Source organism: Colossoma macropomum, unplaced genomic scaffold (genome assembly GCF_904425465.1).
Source record: "Colossoma macropomum unplaced genomic scaffold, Colossoma_macropomum, whole genome shotgun sequence".
Lineage (NCBI taxonomy): Eukaryota > Metazoa > Chordata > Actinopteri > Characiformes > Serrasalmidae > Colossoma > Colossoma macropomum.
In genome coordinates, this window is record NW_023494796.1 from 9,575,374 (window position 1) to 9,599,338 (window position 23,965).

The 23,965-nt window shown below is 37.7% G+C and overlaps 1 protein-coding gene across 1 annotated transcript in view; it reads right to left on the bottom strand.

Moving 5' to 3' along the window:
* The window catches only part of dnah6 (dynein, axonemal, heavy chain 6), a 139,079-nt gene that overhangs the window by 103,379 nt on the left and 11,735 nt on the right, over positions 1-23,965 (bottom strand). Inside the window, exons 11-30 of the mRNA XM_036582911.1 lie at positions 23,349-23,438; positions 22,193-22,313; positions 21,786-21,937; positions 20,861-21,013; positions 20,487-20,738; positions 19,227-19,355; positions 18,969-19,082; positions 17,765-17,908; positions 16,234-16,389; positions 15,316-15,366; positions 15,127-15,219; positions 13,422-13,541; positions 13,137-13,317; positions 11,594-11,690; positions 10,214-10,421; positions 9,115-9,279; positions 8,094-8,204; positions 7,852-7,977; positions 6,860-7,015; positions 4,823-4,984 (exon numbers count right to left, since the gene is read on the bottom strand). Of these exons, the coding sequence (XP_036438804.1) occupies positions 4,823-4,984; positions 6,860-7,015; positions 7,852-7,977; positions 8,094-8,204; positions 9,115-9,279; positions 10,214-10,421; positions 11,594-11,690; positions 13,137-13,317; positions 13,422-13,541; positions 15,127-15,219; positions 15,316-15,366; positions 16,234-16,389; positions 17,765-17,908; positions 18,969-19,082; positions 19,227-19,355; positions 20,487-20,738; positions 20,861-21,013; positions 21,786-21,937; positions 22,193-22,313; positions 23,349-23,438 (2,781 nt within the window). The remainder of the gene's footprint in view (positions 1-4,822; positions 4,985-6,859; positions 7,016-7,851; positions 7,978-8,093; positions 8,205-9,114; positions 9,280-10,213; positions 10,422-11,593; positions 11,691-13,136; positions 13,318-13,421; positions 13,542-15,126; positions 15,220-15,315; positions 15,367-16,233; positions 16,390-17,764; positions 17,909-18,968; positions 19,083-19,226; positions 19,356-20,486; positions 20,739-20,860; positions 21,014-21,785; positions 21,938-22,192; positions 22,314-23,348; positions 23,439-23,965) is intronic.

A 23,965-nucleotide genomic window follows, 5' to 3' on the forward strand; every position in this document is an offset into this window, starting at 1 on the left:
GTAACTTAGACTTAATAGGTTGGGAACAAACTAAGTATGAAATTACTGAACCAATGAACACTCCAGGAAGGTGTAGCTCAAACCAGGGGGCGATGGTGCCCCTACCTAAATTGTAAAATGAACAATAAGCCTGTCGTTAGCACATGTTAGCACAGTGTGTAATGTAAGTTAGCATGGATGAAAAGTTGAAAAACTCCAAATAAGCTTGTAGATGTGTGCTGCGGGTGCAGAGAACACATTACATGCGGTAGAAATAAACATTACCTCTTGCAAAAGAACAGTTCTGTTACCTATCGATGATGTTTTGCTATATAGTTTATTTTGATGGTGTTATCAATGTACTCCAGATGTTAAAAGAGCACAGACTTGAAGGATTTGGGGTGGTTTTAGAAGGAGCATACTCTTGTTGGTGGGGAATTTTGTTTCAATCCAGCAACAACAGTTTAATAAGTCATCTCATTCCCATTACAAGATCACGTCTGGCCCTGCAACACTATTACTTAACGAAGAGAGCATAATCAGATCTCTACAATTGGACTTCACGCAGTGTTTTATTCAACAACGAACAGTTTTTGATAGTTTTTGATAGAATTTCTAAAATGTGTCTGTTTCAAAGTGTTAACCTTATAAAAATCACAAAATTACCATAAAAACATCTCAAAGTACCATGATACTATATTTTGCTATATCGCCAACCTCTATAACAAGCATTACCCTGTTAACTGTCGCCCTATTTTTGCCTGAAACGGCAAGTAAAAGATGTGCTGTTCAAACATACTTTGGGCTACAGTCATGATCTTGGTCTCATTTGAAAGGTGTAACTCTCTAGTTTTTTCTCAATCATCAGAATTATTGTATGAATTACTGACACAGAGTAACAGGCTGGAATGGGGAAGTTTATTTCCGCCTGACATTATGATGTCTCTGTGAGTAGTGGAAAGGCTTGGAAGGTAAGGACCCACAGATTTGCTAGCGTTTGTTAATTCGGTGCTCATGTTGCAAATGAGTCAATCGTTACTGCTGTGAATAACGGATCATAAAATGGTTGGCAGGAATTGAATCCTGAGATTTCAAGCTTTCTAACAGTATATTGCATCACGGTATTGCTGAACGATTCTGTGCATAAAAATAATGTATTAAAAAACCAGCACTGAACACATTGGTGGAAGTGTGCCACTACAAGTACAGTGATCTAAAAAAGCTTAATGCATTTTTATACCAAGCACTGCAACCAGAAAGGTTTACTCTGCACTGTAAATTTCCACTGAACAAGGGGGAACTTTACTCTAAACATACTCATGGACTGATGAACAGTAATCCATCTATTACATGGATAAGCCATGCCCCTCTTCTGAAACCAAAACTGCACTGTAGCAGCAGGCTGAGCGGTATTGTAAAAATGAGCCTCTGCTGCCCTCTTGTGGCAGGTTACTGCACTGCTCTGAGAAAACTGAACTGCTTATTGTTCATTTACTCACGTTTTTCATCTCATCTCCTCATAGAAAAGTCTTTTTGTGTCACAACTTGTTATTCTCATGCTAAACATTAAGACTGAATATATCTTGTTTCTGATATTTCAACCACAATGCTGTTTTGTTCACTAACAGTTGGTTCTCTATTCACACAATAAGAAATCTCAGTATAAGTGATGGAGTGAGGAAAGTGAGGAAAGAGCTACTTGATTTACACAATGCTTTTATTCTATGAGTAGAAAACACGTAAAACATTTCATTCAGGCATTATTTTGCTTATTCTAACCATCTACCTTGCTGTCTTAATTGAACGCACTGTCTCATTATCATTGTCATTAGGGGTGGATGATGTGGCAAAAATATTATATCATGATAATTCAAGACATTTTACAATACATAATATGCACCACGCTATAAAGTTTCTGAGATTTGATAAGAAAAAAAGAACCTGTAGCACCACATATAAAGATACTATAATAAGCCTACAGCCACAATAATTTTTATTCAATGTTTTACAAACTGTACTGCATTAAATCCATTTAAACAGGAGTAGTTATGCTCTCTTTGTAATGAAATATGCAGGTGGTCAGAGTTCTTTAAGTACTAACGTTATTCCCAATACACTCAAAAAAGCATATTGTTACATAATTTATCTCAAAAATGATAAAATACCATCATGTTGCTCATCCCTAGTTGTCATTAGTCTGGAAATTCACAAGCCAGCAGTGAAACTCCTTAAACATGGCTTAAGAAACTCCTTTTCCACAGAATATGATAGTGTTTTACTGACATCTCAATCCACACATGATTAATATAATCTGGGGTTATGTCTACTGCTTGTTTTACAGAAGGTAAAGAGAAACACCAGTAGAAATAACATTACCCCACCATGTAAAACTAGTCTTGTTCGAATAGGGCTTAAGTCACTAATAAATGACGATTATCATTTGCATTGATAACACTGTGGGTCGTCAATATCGGCCAGAACCTAGCAGATACCTGTTTATGAGGAGGATAAAACAGATGAGAATGTTCCAAAAGCCTGTGAGGGTAATGAAGAAAGAGCCAGTAACAGAAGGGAAGAGTAATGAAAGAGAGTGTAGATGGCTATAGGCATGATGAATCAGCAAGTGTTGCGGGAAGAAGGGACGTCAGTGCAGTCACAGAAACAGAAAGGAGTGACGCACCTCAAATCAGCCTCTAGTTCTGCTGGAAGTGAATTACTGCGTAGTGGAAGAAGGTGGCCTAATTAGGTGATAAAGGGACTGGATTTACAGAAACACTGACGCATTTTCAGGAAAACCAGCGACGTCAAACGCAAATAAACCACTCTCTCGACTTCAGTGATGTACAGTGATGTACGTCGTAGCTGCACTTACGTGTGTATGTGCAATTTCTTTGGTGCTTTTACTTCCACTTCACTACATTTTAAAGCCCTTTTTACTTTTTGTTCCACTACTTTCTTTGAGAACGTGTCATTGCTTGTTACTCTGAAGTGGGAAAAACTTCATTTTCTACAATAATATGATGCAGACCAGAGCAGACCAATCCTTGAGCACCTTTCACTAAACCCCTGTCCCTAACTACAAACTGTCACCGTGGCTTCTTTGCTAACTGCAGCATTGTAAATGTGAATGTGTGCCTGCTGAACATCTAAAATCCCAGACACATATAACAAATGTGACTTTCCTGTCAGTACAGAAGTCACGATGCTCTTTTTTTTCCATGTCCTCTACATGTGGATGTGACATGATCGGCAGGCTTTATCCTCTTCAGCACTATTAGGCTGCTGTATGAAGTCTTCAGTGTGTACTGGAGATGCTGGAGACTACCTTGTGTCTGCTATATATTATGACATACATGCATGAAATATATTGAATGTTTTTACTGTGTTGATTCACAGATTACTAAATCCTGCTACTAAAGGTTCAACATGGGGCTGATGTTACTTTATTACCCATATAACAAAATCTTGATTTGAGACACTGCCAGATAACGTCTTTCACAGCCCATTCATAGCATTCAGTTACACCAATAAGAACGCCCCTTCGCTGTAACTCTGTAAAGCTGTGACTGTGTTCTGATATCACTCATCTAGTCACTGTTGCTGCAGCTACAACCCTGCAGGTGGATGAAGACCAAACAAAACAAGCCAGAGTGACCGCAAAAAAAAGAAAACATATGTGGACACTTTCGATACAGTCTCCAGAAAATGCTATAATTAGAAGATTAGCTGGATTGATGGACTGAATCTGTGTAACCTGTATGTGTTTCTCAAGTACAGAAGCTTCCAACATGTGAGATTTTACAAAAACAAGTAAAAGACACAAGAAAGCTGGAGTTAGCTTCTTATTTGCAGACGTCTTATTAGACTTTTTCGTTCCAGCTTAAATGGTGCTGCATTTACATTTAAGCGCCCCATAAATGGAACACATTTCGAAAAAAGAAGGTGACGAAAAAGAAGGCATCATAGAAAAATGTGTAGACATCCAGTTAACCTCAATAAATGCATCGTTAATCAGTGAGTACCTTAAAGTTTCGCTTGGAAATGTTTAATGAGCAGCTAACAAGCAGCACAGCAGAGCTGTAAACAGCTGCTACACTTCTGAATGCATTTCACTGGCTGATTTAATGCTGCGTCCCAAACTACACACTTCTACACTTCACCTACTATACTAATGAGTGCACTTCTAATGGTGCTGCACTGTTTTTTACACACTATATAGTGTGCTAGTATGTGGTTTGGGACGCAGCATTAATAACAGTCATTTAGATTTCATCTTTCATGTGTTATCACTACAGCAACAAATCAAATAAATAAAGGCAATACACTCAAATATATTGGTTAATATGCTTTAAAACAATTAGTTTGAGTATTCCCCAAAAAAAAAACATGTTTTAGTGGGTTTGCTGGATCAATTTTGGCTTTGCTATCTCATAATAAACCACCACTGCGCATAAATTTGAAGTTGCCCACCAAAGTGGCAGCACGATTGTGTGACATCATCAGAATACTATGAACAATTTATTAGTTTTATCTAACATTGCATTTTGCATGTCTGTCACAAGTATTTGCCAAGTATTTTTGGAAATTATTGCTCCTATGAGCCTAGATTGATAGCATTTGCACTTAATTATTGCTCAAGGCTACACAATTGACTTTTTTTAGCTAATGTTAAAGTTTTGGCCTTGAGGGTCTTAAGGGTTCTGTGTATAAAGGACATGTTTTCTTGTAATGGCAAATCCAGCTTTTGGGTTTTATAATTTGTTTGTATCTAATTTTTTTATATATATTTTATTAAAATAAAAGCAGAAACTTGGTGTAAATGAAGAAGTATGAGGCAGAGCACCTTGTAGTCAAGTCCATCAGAGCAGTTGAAGACCACACACTGGATTGCCAGGGCTTTGGCCAGGTCTTTAGTGGTCTCAGTCTTTCCTGTACCAGCAGGACCTGCAGGAGCTCCACCCAGGTCCAGCTGTAATGCCCCCATGAGACACAGGTAGCAACGGTCCTATAAACCAATATAAACACAAATACAACAAAGCAATAAGCCATTTGAAATAATGTTGACCTAAACCTAAATCACTGTAACTCATGGCCTTGAGTGGCTTATGGCTTATTACGAGTCCTGAAATTTGATTGGCTAAGACATGTTCAAAACTGTCATAAAATACTGAGCTGACAACTGATTTTCTAAAAGACAGTAAGCTAAACAGACTGAAATACAGCTAATAGACTAAACGTCTATTAATATTAAGTATTAGGCTGAAGTTTTTACTGAAAGATTCACTGTAAAAAAAGTATGTTAGCAAAAACTGATTGTCTTCCACAAATGCATGGAACAGTTAGCATGATGCTATCACAACACAGGAAAGCACATAGAGGCAGTAGCTGTAATCAGCATTAGTGGTGAGGTGGTAATGTGGTGCGCAAAAACGACTTATAAGACGAAGGTTTCAGCATTACGTACTGCTATATTATGATGGTTTCATTATTATATTACAAAAACTTTAAAGTTCATGAAATGACGGCAATTTACAATGATGGGCAACTTCTTGTCCTCCTTTAGCAGTTCTTAGTTGCTTGGCAATATTAGCATACACTAAACTACATTATTCTAAACAAAGTACTAATTTTACCTACAGTAAAGTCACTGTAATGCATAGCCTCTCATGATGTATTGCATTAATGACCACCAAGAAATGTAATTAATTTAGTTAGGATGGAGATGATTACATGATTACATGATTCTAAGAACTTTTAATAGCCCATTGTTGTATATTTCAGCCATTGCACTAACTTTTTTAACATTTTTTATCAGCCATGCTTATCGTAATACACCAGTGTTTAATTTAGAAACTTGTGCTTCATAAATAGTTTTTGTTTATCAGTTTATTGAGCACCACCACTAAAACAATGCTAATTTCTGTAGGGCCTCGATGACATTTGCACTGTTATGTAAGTGCCAAGCTAACAGTGGTGTATATTCACTTTCCCATACTGGGTGTATTACTGCTCACGGCATTGAACACTGACATTTGAAGCAGTATATTCTCTACTTTGCATGTTACAGACTTGCAATATTTCAGTGAATAATAAATATTTCAAGCCTAACTAAAAATGTTAGGAGTCTGTTAGACTGTTAACTATCTGCCAAGTGGTAGTTGTAAAGGAAATAAGTTTAAACAAAATCAGGTTTGTAGGGTATGTTCATGGATGTCACATGGATGCCATGAGTCCATGGATGCTACACGCCAGTTCAAAGATTATTTCATGAGCAGCACAAAGGTTTTTGACATCTTGCCACTTTGGTACAGAATTCAGTTGTTGTGTGTGATCATCTGTGAGTACAACAGCCTTGCACATGACTGAATCAATCAGATTTTAAGTCTGTGACTATCCATTTTATAAATCCAATTCTGTTTCTGTTCTAAAATGACTGGAATAAGATGCTAGTTACTCTATTGCTTCACTGGTCTCAAATAATTAGCAGGAAGCAGTGAAAATGAAAAAAAATGTTGGATATGTTCATAATGATGAGCAGGGCAGCACCTGGTCCTATAACGATTGATAAAGCTGTGTAAAACTGAATGAAAATGAAGTTATGAATAAAACCAGAATTTAGTCATAATAAAATGAATAACCAAAAAGTTTTGTAATTCAAAAGTAGTTATCAAACCCCCAGGCACAAAACTTCACAGTAAAATAGATAATTATAAATTTCTTATACTTTAATATCTTCTTGTTCTTCTTAAAATTCTTAAAATATTGAATAAAACATCTACAGATATCTTCTGTCTAGGGTTCTACACGGTATAAATTATTACTGAATAAAATAATTATTATGACAACTGACTTTGAACTTTTGAAGAACAGTGCATGTTACCGTGAGTGGGGTGATGACCAGGCGTGGACAGGCTCCCAGGTATTCGTATCCGTAGATGTACTGAGACAGAGCCATGCGAGCCACACAGTTATCCAGATCCACATCCCAGTAGTAGCGCAGCTGCCTCTGCCACTCAAAGTTACTGCTCGAGTCGACCTGTATGAACACACATTTTACATGATCTAAAGAACAGGCCTTTGCAAAGAACTGAACAAAAGCACTGCACCATATTGCACATGCAGGGCTGTATTGAATAAAATACTCATTACAGTGCATACAATAACAATATGTCTGGAAATAAAGCATCAAGTAGCGTTAAATTGTATGTGCAATGATGCCCTGTTTAAAAACAGCAATCAGTTTTCATTTTTCTGCAACTCTCTTTGTCCATGATTCCAAAAAAAAACCCAATTGCTCTGATTTCCTCTTCCCATGATTCCAGAACACATCACTTACATCAATTCCCTCTGTCCATGGTTCCTTGATTTCCCGTGATTCGCTCTGCCCATGATTCCAAAAACTTAATTTCCAGTAATTCCTCATGCCAGCCATTTTTGGAAATTCTCTCTGTCCATAAGTTCAAAACCATTAAATTCCTCTGATTCTCTATGCCCATGATTCCAAAACTCAATTTCTCCTAAATCCATATGCCTATGAATCCAGAAAACTTAATTTCCCATCACTCCCTTTGCTGCTGATTCCAAAAAAAATGTAATTTCCTCCGTGTCTTCCTCTGTGTATCATTCTAAAAACGTAAATTTCCATGATTTCCTCTACTTATGATTCAAACTAAATTGAATTTCCCATGATCCTATGCTCACAATTCTAACAAAAAATGAAATCCTCATGATTCTCTGTGCCCACGCTACAAAAAAAAACTTTAATTTCTGTAATTTCCATATCTGATTTCTAAAAAACATGTTATCAATACTTTCATTGATTTCCTGAAAATATGCTACAGTATATAACAAAATACAGAGGAACATATTCACCCCCTCTTTGACCAGCTCAGTGACGATGTCTCGTGCGTGGACATCCACAGTGATGAGCGCTGTGATGATGTTCCGATGAATTTTTGGTAAATTTCCCCGCACCAGAGCAGCCAGAGCGTTCAGCCTCTGTATACACACACAAACACACACACACGCACACGCACACATACACAAACAGTAAGCTAAACAAATAACTAATATCAACAATAGAGACCAAAAAGTGATTTTTTGCAAATGTCCACCTCGAAATTGGTGAGCTCAAACTGCTGCAGGGCCTGAAAGTGGTCATGGTCTCCCTCCAGACAGTTATCCATGTCCCTGCACCACATCAGCTGGGAGATGGTCAGCACCACCTACAGAGCACACAAAGAGAGAGGATCTGTGTTTGTGATGACTCAAAAAATAAACCTCAGATACCAAACATGCCTTGACAGATCAGCTACATTTGGGGTTAGAGGTGAAATCTGACATCACTTTAACATACAGCGATGTTCTTGTTCCCCAACTATGTATATGTGTACATGTGCACTGTGTCTACTCAAACCTCATATACATAATAATCTACGCAATAAATGATTAACGCCACCATGGTTTAACACTGTTAATGCATTTTTCTAGTTTGACTCTTCAAACCATCAGTAGTAGCGCAGTAGTGTAAATACAGCTTTTGAATGGTAAGTTCTGTGGATAGCTCTCACGATAAAACTAATGTTATTTCCAGTTACTGCAATGCTGTTAGTGTGTTTATCAAAACTAACAGCACTCAAAACACTGATTAAGTACAACTTATTCATTTCTCAGCATCAGGAAATTCTCATTTTGGAAACTCCTGTTTTTTCATTTACTTTCTTTTGACTTTCGTCTTCCTTATATAAGTGAACTATCGTATATTTAATCTCCCTTAAAATAACTGAAGAATCTCCCTTGAAGAAATTAAATCAATAAATGGGCCTCTGAGTTCCAGACTACCTTGAACGACTATCTATCTAGTATAGTCTCTCTAGTCTACCCAACTACTCAACTATCTTTCTATCTATGTGTGTGTTTGTGTGTGTTTGTGTATATATATATATATATATATATATATATATATATATATATATATATATATAATGTACTGAATTTCTGAATAAAATGCTTTCTAATAAAGCTTCTTTTGTCATGATTAACTACACAAAAAATGTGATTAATCCTAATTATTCGCATCATCTTTCAGTCCTAGATGTTTTCACGTATCGTTTGCTATAATGACCTAAAACACACCTGTGAGGGGTGTCCAGCCACTACCCACTCCACCCGCGGTTTGCTCTGGTAGTCGGAGATGGCGGCTTTGCTGAGACGTCTGAGAGAGGAAAACATGGCTTCTTCCACTTTTCCCAACCAATCCTCCACATTACCACGCGCCTTCAGCCCCTTCCCCAGCATCACCTACTCACACACACCACGTACACACACAGAGAACACACAGATACGCTTAAATGTCCTGTCCTTTACAGTACAGTAGTAGTTTAGTGATGTATTAGGGCTGCATGACATGGACTTAAAATGCAATATTCAGTGAAGCTTGTGGATCACAATGACAATATGAGAAGCGATAATGTAATGTAATGTAATAAAAACACAAAATATTCAAGCATTTTACAGGCTAGTACTCCAGGACAGTGTAGTTTTTGAGCTGTGCATGTGTGTTTTGTAACTGGCTGTTTGGGCGAATGGTTAAGGGAGAGTGCAGGGTTCAAATCCAGCACAAGAAACTGATTATGTCACTTTGACACAAGAGCTAATTTAATCTGTTCTGTCACCGCAGCTCTTAACCATGTGTTAAGCATAAAAACTCGCATCATGATAATGATAAAAGTATGATTTATCATGTAGGCCTATCTTATACACTGTTGAAAAGTCTGGAGTCACTTGTTTTATTCAATTTTTAAAATAATAACGAAAATAATGTTGATTTAAACTTTGTAAACTAGACACTAAATGTTTCTTACATTTTCTTCAGATAATTTTAAGTATGCCCATTTTTAGGAACAAGAATAAGTTATTAAGTCATAAATAAGATACTTTTTGAAATACAAGGCATTCTGCATTATTAATCAATCAAATCAATCAAAAATCATAAATCATTTAGTCAGAAAATGTGTGGCTTTCAGGCTTACAATAGTAAATTATACAGGCCCCTAGATACAACATTATTTATTTATTCATTTACTGTTACACCTGAAGTATCACGCTACTATTCTGTATACACTTTCTCTCCCTCTCCTATTAATAAGCCTTAATAGTGACACTATCATAAGTCATGTGTGCACATTTCACATGATATCACTAGCTTAACAAAGTGGAGCAGTGGTCAGCAGACCTTCTCTCCCTCAGGTGAGATCATGGCCAGGATGTCGTTGCTGTAGTGCTTCTCTCCTTCGGCCTCAGCAGGCGTGGCAGGGGGCAGCACGGCGAACTCCAGACGGGAGATCGCATCAAAACACTTCCTCAGATGTGGCTGCACGGCCTGAGGGTTCCGCGTCTGCGCCAGGATCTCTAGCAGCTCATCGTTAGACAGAAAGTAGAACCTGCATGAAAAATGAGGAACGAATCTCATATTCATTAATGAAGATAACAGCTTTTTCCTCAGATCTCATTCATTTAAAACTGATTACTCAATCTGACTCCAATCAGGCAGAAGTTACATTTACACAGTGCATACAGTGTGCACTTCACATACACAAAAAAATAATTAAACAAATTTTCTTTATTTCCTCCATCCTTTCAGTCTTAAACCAACCAGTTACAGCTGTGTCCTTCAACAAAAGCTGTTCCCAAAGGGGTCACTTACATTTTCTTCCCATAGTTCACATAAGCAACTACCCAAACTCACCTTAACTGTCTTGTATTTCTTTTTCATGAATATCTAAACTAGCTAAAGGAGATATTTCAAAGATTTGATATAATATAATCCACTTTCATGAGGAAGGAGAAAGTCAAACAAAAAAAGTGAAAAAGTACAAGCTTCCAAAACGTGTGGTCAAAATACGAAGAAAAGATACAGAGAAAATGAAACTACTGACAACCATCTGCAAAACCTGGTAGACCACCAACACTGCCCCCATCAGATAAACAGCACTTAAAACTTTAATCTTACAGAGAGAGGAGAAAATCAAGCTCCACTCTTGCTTCAGAGGTGAAAAGATTCCAAAAAGATTTTCTGTTTGTGTTTCCACTGTGAGAAGACAACTCAGCTCTAAGAGTCTGAAAGGATGTCAAAAGAAGAAAAAACAAACAAAGGAACTGCTTCTGTTCTCAGAACAAACAGCCTGACCATCCCAGAGTCCAGACCTCAACATCACTAAATTATTTGGGATTACTTGGATCATGAGAAGTAGAAAGTGCAACCAAATTCTAAGACTGAATTTTGGAGGTGTGAAAAATATCCCTGCAGATTTCTTTGAAACACTGAAAGCAAGTCTTCTGAAAAGGTTTGACACAGAAATAATGTGGTATTATATGCAGCTATTGAGGCTTCTGTGCTTTTTTCCTGACACAGACAAAATAATAAACTTGTATTTGGAAATTAAATAAATAAAGAATGGTCTGTATCTGACTTTTGCACTGTGATGTAACTCATAACCATCTATTAAAATATGCCAAGAACTCTGATCTGATCTCAGATTGGTTCATGTCCTACTTAAACATGAGTGAAACAATAATATGCTGTTACTACATTAAATAAACAGTGTGTACACACCTGGGGAAGACGACTCTCTTAGACTCCAGGTAGGCCTCCAGGCATTTCTGAATCTGGTCCAGTAGAGCATTATTGTTCTGGAAGATCTCCAGAAGCCCTGAGGCAAGAAAACATTCAATACAACACTTCAGAACAAGCCCTTCTCTGCACTCCAGTCAGACTGTCAAGCAACTTAGTAGCATTTAGGTGCAATTTCACCGCTGGCACAATCTTGACAAGTTCTTTCATTTTTCTTCTGATACCTGTTTTTAGTAGGTGTTCGACAAGGTAGGCTATGTTTACAGTACAGAGGGAATAGTTATGAGTTTTTAAGGATATACTGTATATAAACTACTGTTCAAAAGTTTAGAATCACTCGTCATGAGTCATCATTGTCATTTTATTCAATAATAAAGTTGTGCAGTGTATTAATTAACATTCTTAACTTGTAACAGAAGATAATGTAACATGATTTTTTGTACCCTTTCTAGGTTCCACTATAGAATAAGAGGGGAATAAAGGGGTTATGAATGGTTTAAATGAGTTTACTTATGGCAATCTCAATATCATTTAGGTCAAAGACAGCTTAAAATTATTAATAAGCAGCTATAAAACACAATTAAAAGGGGCAACAGTGACCTGTTCTTTGCCTAATACTGAACTCACATTCATTTACAGTGTTAGGTTTTGCTTGTTATTGATCTTGTGTTATCTATCACATCTAGCATTGAACCTGTCAGCTTCATCATATATTCATATTTATCAGATACAACAGGTCACTTTTGGCCTTTCTATGAATGTGTTATAACTGTTTATTAATACTTTTTAAGGTGTTTATGACCTAATTAGTAACATTATTGAGCTAATTCTAAACCATTCATAAACGTTTTTTAAGGGTAGTCTTATTTTAAAGTGGTAATTTTATTACACTATTGTTGCACAACAGCAACAATTTACAGTTGTGTCACTTAAATGAAAGAAATTATTACATGTGTGGCAGGTAAACCTAACATTACAGTGTGTAGCTTCTCAGCTAACCTTTCTATCTCATGAAAAAAAACAAAACAAAAAAAAACAAAACAGACTATTAGGGCGTCCGTCCGCACACTTCTTAAAAGTTCTTAACAGTAACTTAGTCCTCTCTGGTTCTCTGTCAGTTTCCCAACATGGCGATTATTGCCTTTTAAGCATTGTCATCAGGTTACTTGTCAATCATCAACGATATCTGATTACATCGGCCAGGCTAGAGTACAAATCATTGTCCTGTCTTTTTCAACCTTAAAAAGACAACAAGCAGCGCTAAAGCTCTCCTCTGATAATCAGTGCTTCCATGATCTGAGGCATGGAGCAATATTTTTTCAAAAGCAACATGTAAACACAGCATAAGAGATGTTATTGTGCAGGTTTAAATGAACACTTTACTGCTTTATAGTGATAAACATATAAGCTTACACAGTGTATTATAACAAACCAGGACATCTGCAAATAATGTGTGTTGTGCAGTCTGGATTCTACATGCTTATAGAGTATATGACACATATTTATTGTGAGTGTTATGTCAGACCTGGCTGTGTGGCGGCACGTAGGGCATTGGGCAGACGGTTGACCTTCCTCATAATCTCCTTCCAGGATTTATCCACCTGCAGGAACATCTTAGCCTCTTCAGGAAGCTGCCTCTGAATATCAGGAGCACTGAATATGCTCTCCAAATACAGCCAGTTCCTCTGACACGTCAGCCACTCGTCCTACAGAGAGTTTTTTTTTTACTGAGTTTCCAGTAGAGAAAGTTTCAGGTCACATTTCTATGAGGTGATTGGTGTAATATAAACTCAGATCTGGGTTTGATTACCAGGGTCTGGCTGAACAGGGCAAGCAGCCTCTGCCACTCATCTACTCTGGCCTTGATGGGACCCACGTAGCGGGAGGATGCCACCGTGGCCATGTTGATGGAACTGTCATCCAACAGCACCTACACAAACACAAACACCCCACACAAAATATACAATGTGTGCATTTTAATACTTCACTATTTACAAACCTCGATTCCATACAAGTCAGGGAAGGATGTAAAATGCAATAAGTACAGAAAGCAGTGATTTGTAAATCCACCTGTATTTAAATGAAAACACTACAATGATATGATGTTTAATGCTGCAATGTAATCAACTTCATTGTTTTTGTAAATATATGCACATTTTGAAATGATGCCACAAAAACATTCCAAAAAATGGGCAATTTAAGACTAGAAACATTGTGAAATGTTCAAAAAACATCTTAAACATGTGAAACAATCATGTTTGGGTACAAAAGAATGCATCCAAGGAAGGACTAGTCCTTTATGAGCAACTTAGGACTGAAAGATTAATCATTTTATATAGGAATTGCAATTTAACACAATGCAACTTTCAAATCATAAGAGCTGCATTTTTTAACTACAGCCTACACTATCAAAAATATTGTCTTAGGTCTTAAGTGGGGAAAGTTAACCATGTAACACAGAGCTTGTGAACTACCTGTAGATGAGTTAGACCAATCAAACCAAACCTCCATGTGTTGTGACATCACAACTACAACTTACTGGCAGTCTCACATACTACATTCAGGGGACAAGCCTCAAGCCAGAAAAGGTAGATATTTTGGCCTTATTGCCCAAAAAACAGGTTTGAACTTTAATTTACAGAAATTCAATTAAATAAATAAATAATAATAGAAAAAAATATACTGATAATTTGAAAAAATAAATTGCAGTTGTAAGATCAGTCAGAAAAATCACAATTAAATATTTTCCCCAAATCATTCAGCCCTAGCAAAGACTGGATTGAGGTTCACCACACTGGATTGTTACTTCACTTTCTGCAGTGTTTAATAACTTAATATCCCTGCATAGAGGGGCAAGGCCACAAGTGAAAGCCAGTAACCTCTGACTTCTCAGATGGAAGGAAATAATGGCCAAAGACTGGTATCTTCAGTCCACAAAAGATTAATAAATATTGTTAAACAGAAAGATGTAACATGGTTTTTGAACGTGTTCCAGGCATCACATTTTGAATGAGCATATATTTACAAGTTCAAAAGGTAAAACATGAAACATCACGTTTTTGTGCTATTTTCAATTTAATACAGGTCAAACATAATTTGTTAATTACTGCTTTGTGTTTTTATAAGCATTTTACATGACTGTTCCAAATTTTTGGGAGTTTTTTATTAAGTACACAGTCAGATATTGATGGATCGATTTGATTCAGATGCACTAGAGCAAGTATATCAAACTAAATAAGCCACAAACACATTTATAATTTTCATTTCAAAATCTCATAACACCAGCTGTTTGCACAACATAAATGTCAGCTGTTCTTTACATTGTATAAACTTTTCATGATGAATAAACCAATAAAGTGGTCCACAATTACTAAGAATAAAATCTCTTTCCATTAAACAAATATTAATGAACGTTTTTTTGGTTTAAAGATTTTGATACAACGTTCTGTTATGACAGTGACAACAGGCTGTTTGTTCCTACATTACCAGCAGGGAGAGCTGAGAGTATTTTTCACCTGGATTTCGTCAGTTCCTCCAAGAATGAACACGTCTTTAGAGTCACGATGAGACAGCACCACAAACTCAGTCGTCTTCCATGAGTCCTCCACCTAATGGCAGTTTCAGCATCAAAACATACACAAGTGTGTTCAAAGGTATAACCGCCACACAGAGTTGAAAATATGACCACATTCTTGGGCACTGACCTTTTTCAGAACTGCCTCCAGAGCAGCCTCTCCTGATGCCTGGCCTGATACCTGAAAAGAGGACCAAAAAGGCAGACCATATATCAGAGCTCTATTAGTACATTATTCATTATTCATCAAGTTGCCATCTATCTCAGATTTTCATGATGTCCATATCAGAACTTTATCCAGGTCTGACATTTTTATCCAAATCTGGATAAAACACAGCTTGATAAAATTCTTTCTAAATCTGACCAGACACACAGCACCAAGTATCTGACCTTCAGTAAGCCTGACAAAATAGTCAGAACCCGACTGCAGCCTGACAAAATTTTTGTCTGAACTCGACTGTAACCCAACACAATTCTGTCCAAACCCAACAGCCTGAAACAATTCTGCGTCAACTCGACTGCAGCCCCACATGATTCTGTCCGAACCCAAATGTAACCCAAAAAATTCTGGCTGAATTTGACTGTAAACCAACTGATTCTTCTTCTTTCTCAGTACTAAACCGCCACCAAATTCAAGCTGCTGCTTCAATGTAAAAATACGAAAGGCACTCTCCAGAGCCAGTGTTTGGTTTGTCTGTTCTGGGCTACTGTAAAACATGGCAGCCTCTGTTGAAAGACAACCTGCTGCCTATTTAAATATGAAGGGCTTATTCAAAGGCAGGGAAAACACAACAAGTTGTAATTACAGTTGATTTTACAGTAATAAAAACATGATTTTATTCGTTTAAGACTTTAAGGTTGGCGGTCCTAATTTAATCAGATTTGGGTTGTTTTTCTCAGGCTCGTATTTCACAGTCATGACAGGTCCAAACTGGACAACAAATACATAACAGAACCAACCATCCATCTATCAATCCATCCATCCATCCATCCATCCATCTTTCTAATCTTCCACTCCTCTATTTTGCTCTCTCTCACTCTGACTGACCTCCTGGATCTCCTGGCTGTAGGTGAAGATGTCGAGTTCCTGAAGGGCGTACAGTGTCAGAGGCTCCTCCAGCAGACTGGAGCCCACAATGCCCTCCAACATCTCCCAGTGCCGAGCTTTCAGACATGGATTACGCAGATCGCTGATCACCGGCAGCTACATGCATACACACACACACACACATACGCAAATGAACTGACAAACACAGATGGAATTCAGGAATAAAAAACAAAGCAGTCAACAAAACATCAGTCAAGTAGAGATATCAGTGTGAGAGTCGATCCATGCATATTTTAATTGATCAGCATTGGCTAATCCTACTCTGGTCCTTCACTAAGTTTATTTAATCCCACTGCAATCTATTTACATCTCTGTCATAGCAGTAATATAATCAAACATTATCCACAACTCTGGTTCAGCGAATGGTTTGGTGAAAACAACAATACATACATTTTCAATTACCCTAGATGAAGCTGTTCAGCCAAGATATGTTTTATGTACAGTTTTGTTGGAATTACAAGGCTGAAGTAGCCAACAAACACTAGGAGTCAATAATCACTGAAATCCTTTCTGTAAATACAACCTGCTGAAACTGCAAACTTAAGGTTCATTAAGTTTATGACTATGCATGAAATTCAACTCCTCTTTGTGTGCACGTTCGTCACGCAGACGTGTGGATGCTACATATATAAATAATTGTCAAACTGAGATACATGATTAACATTGATACATCTTGTCCAAAATGGCTGTCTGCAGAGTGTTGAGCTATACAGTGAAGTTCATTTACATAGTTTACAGGTCATACTGTGTCCTAAACCACTTCAGCAAGTCTGTGCAACCTTAAAGATGACCTACATATGGTTTGGGAGGGTTGAGAGAGGTTTCAGGGATGTATTTATGGAAAAGATTTGGGTGACTATTGACTTCTAGTGTTTGTTAGCAATGTTAGCCTCATAGCTCCAGCGCTACATTAAAGAAGGAAAATTTGGACACCAAACATGTCTTGGCTGATCGACTACGTCTAAGGTAAGTGCAAAACAGTGATTTTTTCCCCAACATATTCCTTTACGTTATATATCTTTCAGCAAAACGCAGTCAAACTTGCCATTAGGAAAACGTGACTGCGTAGCTGCTACACACTTAACAAGATTTTAAACGCTGAGAAAAGGAGAAGCCTCATTTGCACATTAGAGTAACGTGAAGCACAAAATTAGCCGTTCAAAACGCAATAAAATTTCAAGAAAGTACAACTACCTACAAACGTATTAGTTTAGCACGTCACTCAGCGGCCTAGGACATTTTACTTAAATTGAATTGATTTTACTAATTAATGCCAATGAGGGGTTCATTGTGTTGCTAATTTGAATGACAAATAATTCAAACATTGGACTGGTAATAGATTATGGCCCATATGCAACACTATGTGAGTAACCCTATAAGCAAATGAGTGCAAGCAAACTTCTTTCATTGCACTCATTGTGGGTCACTTATTCAGACCAACTCAGTGAAAGAACAAGAAAGCCCCGCCCACCTTCTCCCTCATGGAGTCCACACCGGCCTTAAGGTGAGGTACGACGCTGTTGGGTGGAAGACCTTTCTCCAGCTGGTTCACATACTTTCCATATTTATTCACCTGAGCACTCAGCAGCTCCGGGTCCAGCTCATCAAACTTACTCTGCAAAAACAAAAAAACAATAATCTGATCATCGTAAAAACTCTGCTGGTGATCAGAGCTAGATTTCCAAAAGCATCTAAGCACAAAGGCGATTCTTAAATGGTAAAGCAAGCATCACAGTGAACACTCCCTCTCCCAGAGTAGATGATCTCAGCACAGATGTTTTGCGAAACTGGGTCCAGATAATTTATGTAAAAGGCAGATGCCTGCAAACGTCATCAATAAAGAAACTGTTGAGAAAGAGAATCTGTCCTTCTAAAGAAGTGTAGCTAAATAATAAGTACGATCCTCCATTTGTCAAAATTTGGTCACAAAATGGTCAGCCAGCATCTACAGCAACCACTGACTCTTCTAAAGCGCCACCAAATTCAAGCTGCTGCTTCAATGTAAAAATACGACAGGCACTCTCCAGAGCCAGTGTTTGGTTTGTCTGTGCTGGGCTACTGTAAAACGTGGCAGCCTCTGTTGAAAGACAACCTGCTGCCTATTTAAATATGAAGGGCTTATTCAAAGCCAGGGAAAACACAACAAGTTGTAATTACAGGTGATTTTACAGTAATAAAAACATGGTTTTGTATACCATATTCCATTTCTGCTAATAGATCCCCCTAAATCTTACACACTGCACATTGTATTCAAAAACTACAACTCCTCCACACCAGCAGGGTTATTTTGTTACAGATTTCACATCTGGTCAAGCAAAGAAAAATGCAAGCAGGATGGCAATTTAAATATTTACATTTACCAGGTAGATCTGCTTCACCTCTGGCACTGTAGAGGTTAAATGGCCAACTAATTACTGATTTAAAGATTTGGTCTGGAAGTCAGAAAACGTGGCACGAGGACTAATTTGCCACCATGAATGTAATGTTTTCATCGTAACTGCAGCTTAATTGGATTTCCGGATACAACAGGCAGCTTTTAAGCTACTTAGCTGCATTTTTAGTAGTTTAGGCCATTTACGTTTATTATTAATGGTAATGAACATCCTGATACCTGCAATTCTGGAATGAAAACAGGAAAATGTGTGTGTGTATGTGTGTGAGACTGCAAGACTGACCTGCATCCAGGTGTTCTGCAGGCTGGTCCACTCCTCCAGTGCATCCCACAGCAAATGTTTCAGTTTCACCTCAGCACTCAGCTCCTCCAGAGACTCATACTTCGTCACCTCCACCTATAAACACACAGAATCAGACAAACAGGGGTGTGAACACAAAGACTAAGCGTAATAATAATCGCTAAAGGAGCACACGGTACACTATGTGCATGTGGTATGTGCAGTAACAGTGCCCTCTGGTGGCTGGACTGACCCACTGACCTTAAACTGTTTCTGGTAGGATTTGTAGCTGAAGGCTTGTGCTTGCAGTTCGTCTATGGAGATCTGGATTTCTCCCAGCACCATACGCACTTTACCCCGATCAGCACTGATGTCCAGGATCTGCCTGTTCTGGGAATTCAAAATGACAGAAGAGCAACTGAAGCAAAAAAATCAACCCCTGAATGACCCGCCTCAAAAAATCCATTATTTTCCTATTACATAATTTTACAAATACATGACATCTGTTACACCCTTGTACAGTACTTCTTTTATGTGAATACACTTTCAGTGCAGCCAAATAAAACTTGTCTTTTTGGACTCAGGGGTAGTTGTGGGCTGGAGGTTTGTGAACCAGCCTTGTGACCAGAAGGTTGCCGGCTCGATCCCTTGAGCCAGTAGTACATGACAGAAATGCCCCTAAGTAAGGCACCTAACCCCCAACTGCTCCCTGGGCACCGTGGATATGGCTGCCCACCGCTCCGAGCAAATGTGTTCACTGCCTCCTAGTGTGTGTGCATTTACTAGTGTGTATGTGGTGTTTCACTGCACAGATGGATTAAAATGTGGACATGAAATTTCCCCGTTGTGGGACTAATAAGGGTCACTTAAAATGTTAGAAGCTGCGACCATCTGGTTATATATGCAGATTAACTTTAACAGTATTCAACTGGCTGGAATTTTTCTCCGTACATCCTGATTTCCTCTAATGTCATGTGGCGCCACCGACAGCAAAAAAGTTTTTAAAAAAATGGTTGTATTGCAGAATAGACAAGACATTGAATAAAATGGTTCAGTTTACCAAGTCAGAAAGTGTGACCCCAGGAAAACCAAGAAAAATTGTAATTATTATAATAATGCTTATTTATTTGAACCATTGTGTGAATGTGTTTTCAAGGACAAAGGTCTATACAAGTGTTCAAGTAAACAGATACGTTTATACATGTTTTCATTTGTAGTAAATCACTTCAAAATGTAATATTTTTAACAAATGTGGGTTGTATCACCTGACATTGTTTGTGGTAAAATTGATGCTTCTTTTTAAAAATTAACTTCTACTATCATAAAATCAAATAAAAGTTTCTTAAAGTAGCATTTTGAAGCTTTTCTTTATTATTTAGTTACTGATCCAATTATTGCAAACATTTATTAACTAAATGTAAGTGTTTCAGCAGTAGAATATGGTCAGGTATTATTCCACAATAAAACTATAATAGCAAATGATGTAAAAATGGTATGTGTAGGTGTGGTGTGAGCACTTACCTCTGCTTGCTGTTTGACCCTCTTCACCTCCTTGTTGAGTTCAGTGATGTCTTGCTGCAGGTGCTGACAGAATTTGCCAACGTTTGCGTCTTTCTCTCCTAACGCTTTATCGATGGCGTTCTTCACAGCCGTTACCGACGGACGCAAAGTGGCGAACACGGCAAAGTCTTCTGGTGGGGTCGGCACAGAGTAGCTGTCAATCAGCTTATACATCTGACACACTGTCTCCATCTGCTCGTCCAGCACTTCAATCTGAGAGAGAGAGAGATATTCATTTTACCAGATAATCTTCTCCAACACTTAGTAACCCAAATACTATGAGAGAGATATAAATGTATGAAGGGACATGCAGATCACGCGTTTCTGTCACTTACCCGCTCCTGGATCTCCTCTAGGAAGGTGAGGGAGTTGACATACTCAGTGGTCACCGTGGGAATGACTTCCAGTTTGAACTGGGCATCCTGTGCCTCAGCGATGATGGCGTCCATCTTTTTCTTGGCCAGCAGAGGCAGCATGTCATTAATGGCCTGCAGGGGGCAGGAGTGAGTAGTAAGAATCTATATTGGTGACTGTGACATTTTTTTGAGTTGCCTTTACATGGTGAAACTTTTTGTACAGCTAGCTGTAGATTGTCAGCCGCATTAAATAAAGAAATTTCTGTGCAACTTGACTTCTATTGATTGATTACTCAACATATTTTGAATATTTGTTAATAATGTCAAAATAATCAATTTCAATATTTCACTGGTTAGCAAGACTAAAAATGAAGATACAAACTACACACAGAACGGGCCCTGGCCACCCGGCCGGGTACGTGTGCACATATACGTACACATATTTAAAAAGATTTGATATAATAATATCTAATAATCTGCACTTTTTGGCTACAGAGTTTGATCGATAAAAAAAGTCTTCAGATCGGTGCTCAGAAAGTTCACACAACATATAAATCTAAGGCAATTCAAATGGACATTAAAGGGTTAATATAATTTACTGCTGTTTCTCCAGCAATTATTAAAATAGATATCTGTTTGATACTCTCTTATGTATATTAATTGGCTCGTAGAATTCAGTGATTGTTTTTAAAGGCTTAAAAAAGATGTTTAGTAATTTTGAAACTTTTTATGTATGTAGGTATGAAACTCAGTGGTCAGGTCAGATTCTACTACATTTACTTACTAGATTGAAAATAACGTTAACATCATTGTATGTGTGTATGTGGGAGTGTGTGTGTGTGGGGGGGGATGTGTGTGTAGGTGTGTGTGTGTGTGTATATGTGTGTGTGTATATCTGTGTAACCTCTAGGCAGCGCAGTGGGGATGGGGTCAGTTTGCTCTTTAGCTGTGAGGTGTCCACCAGGAGCATCCCCAAGTGTCTCTTTGGCATGATGGCCAGAGCCTCCTTATGCTGCTGGTGATACTTCTCCAGACTTTGCTCGAAAAAGCCCACTTCTATGTCACGCACACAAACATACATCACTACTGTTATGAAGGTTTCCAAATAACTACATATTAATGTAGCTGAATAGTGCTATGCTAATATCCAAATCCAGCTCTGATTTGACTGCAGTAACCAATGAAAAAGTCATTAAAACAAAGCAAAAGCAGAGTTTTACTACCATTATGAAGGGAGTTTCGATCCACATCAATGTGCACAGGTAAACATGAAAGGTCTGATGGTGATGAAGGTAGTGATGGTTGCCCTACCATGTTCTTGCTCTTTAAGAGCGTTCAGATCCAGGCTTTCATTCTGCTTGTAGAAGAGACGGAAAGGCTCAAACGTACGGGCGTACGTGTTCGCAGCATCAAACGCAAACTGAACAGAATCCTGGAAAAAAACCAAACAAGTAAAATTGTAGGTTCCTTTCATGTTGGTGGGATGTATCTTCGATCATAATAAACATGTAGTCACTTTCTTAACAAACATTTGGATGTACAAATTGGTACTTTTCTAAACTTCTAATGGTAGATACGTCGTGAAAATTCTGGAATGGCCTTTATGTTGAATTTTTTAATTATTTGTCATTCAAATTAGCAACACAATGAACCCCTCATTAGCATTAATTAGTAAAATCAATTCAATTTAAGTAAAATGTCCTAGGCCGCTGAGTGACATGCTAAAAAATGAAAAATTTGGTTGGCTGGACAGCAACATTTTAAAATTTCATTCAATAATGTTAGTCAATGAAACTGTGGTAACACGGACCATTAATTGATTCACTCTTGACCCCACCGCAGCTTTTGAACAAATATTTGGAGAGGCTAAAGCTTAAAGTCCTTCAATTTTTGATAAAGCCATCCCTTAGTGAGAGTATTTTATTTTTGGTTAAGTTTTCTGACATAAAAAAGAAAAAATATTTAATTGTAGTTGTAATAATTGCCTATTTGTCAAGACCTAAGGCCATTTATGTTTGCAAAATAGAAGACACGACTGCACAAAGGGATTTTAAGGGGTTAAAGGGTCAAACCACACCTGGTCTCAGGCTTATTACATACTAAGGCTTATTATGCAGTAACTACAGGGACTAGTGCAAACTAGTTCACCTATTCTTTTGCTATACAGGTGTGTAATAAGGGGTTAAGTAATTAATAATAAATTTAAAAAAAAATAATCACCATACCTGATTCACTACCTTTTCTCTATATTTGTTAGGCCTAAATACCTTCCCATCCCCTTCTCATATATTGTCCCAGTCACACTTAATACCCAAACTTAATACCCAAACTTGACCACCAGCCAACGCTGACCGCAACATCTCACAGCTTTCCCAAACATCGCATTCAGTGTCCGTATCATGCAGTCCTGGTGTGCAGAACACTGTGTTGATGTTGCTTTTGTGTTTATGGATGGGACAATGATAACCTTGATGCTTTGGATGATGCCCTGCAGGTGCTGGTCAGCTTCAAGAGTGGCTTCTAAGCTTGGACCATCACCGCACATCTTCTCCTCCATCTATACACACACACACACACACACACACACACACACACACACACACACATTAATGCATTAGCATTATAATTGAATTTCTAAAGGCAATTTATCTGGTTCTATGCATCCTAATAGACACTGGAAAGTAATGTTTGTGTCATATCTTTAGAAACAAGCACAAAAAAAAATAGAAAATTCATAGTTTTACTGTTCTACTTGGTACAACACCATTGATTCATTCATAATGATGCTAATTCCCAGCAAATCATCGCTTGATGGAAGCAAAAATGTAATACTCTCAAACAGATGTGCTGTTAAAGAATACTAAAGATATTTCCTACTACTCTGCACTCTGTTGATATGGGGAGCGATGCGCTGCTTTCTAAAAAAAATATATAGTACTTATTGATTAATTCATAGTAGATACTGAATCATTTATAGTAGTTACTAAATAATTCATAGAAGCTTCTGATTAATTTACAATAGTCAATAATTAAGTTATGGTAGTTACACTCTATAGTGCTATACTTTGTTGTTGATAAGTTAGA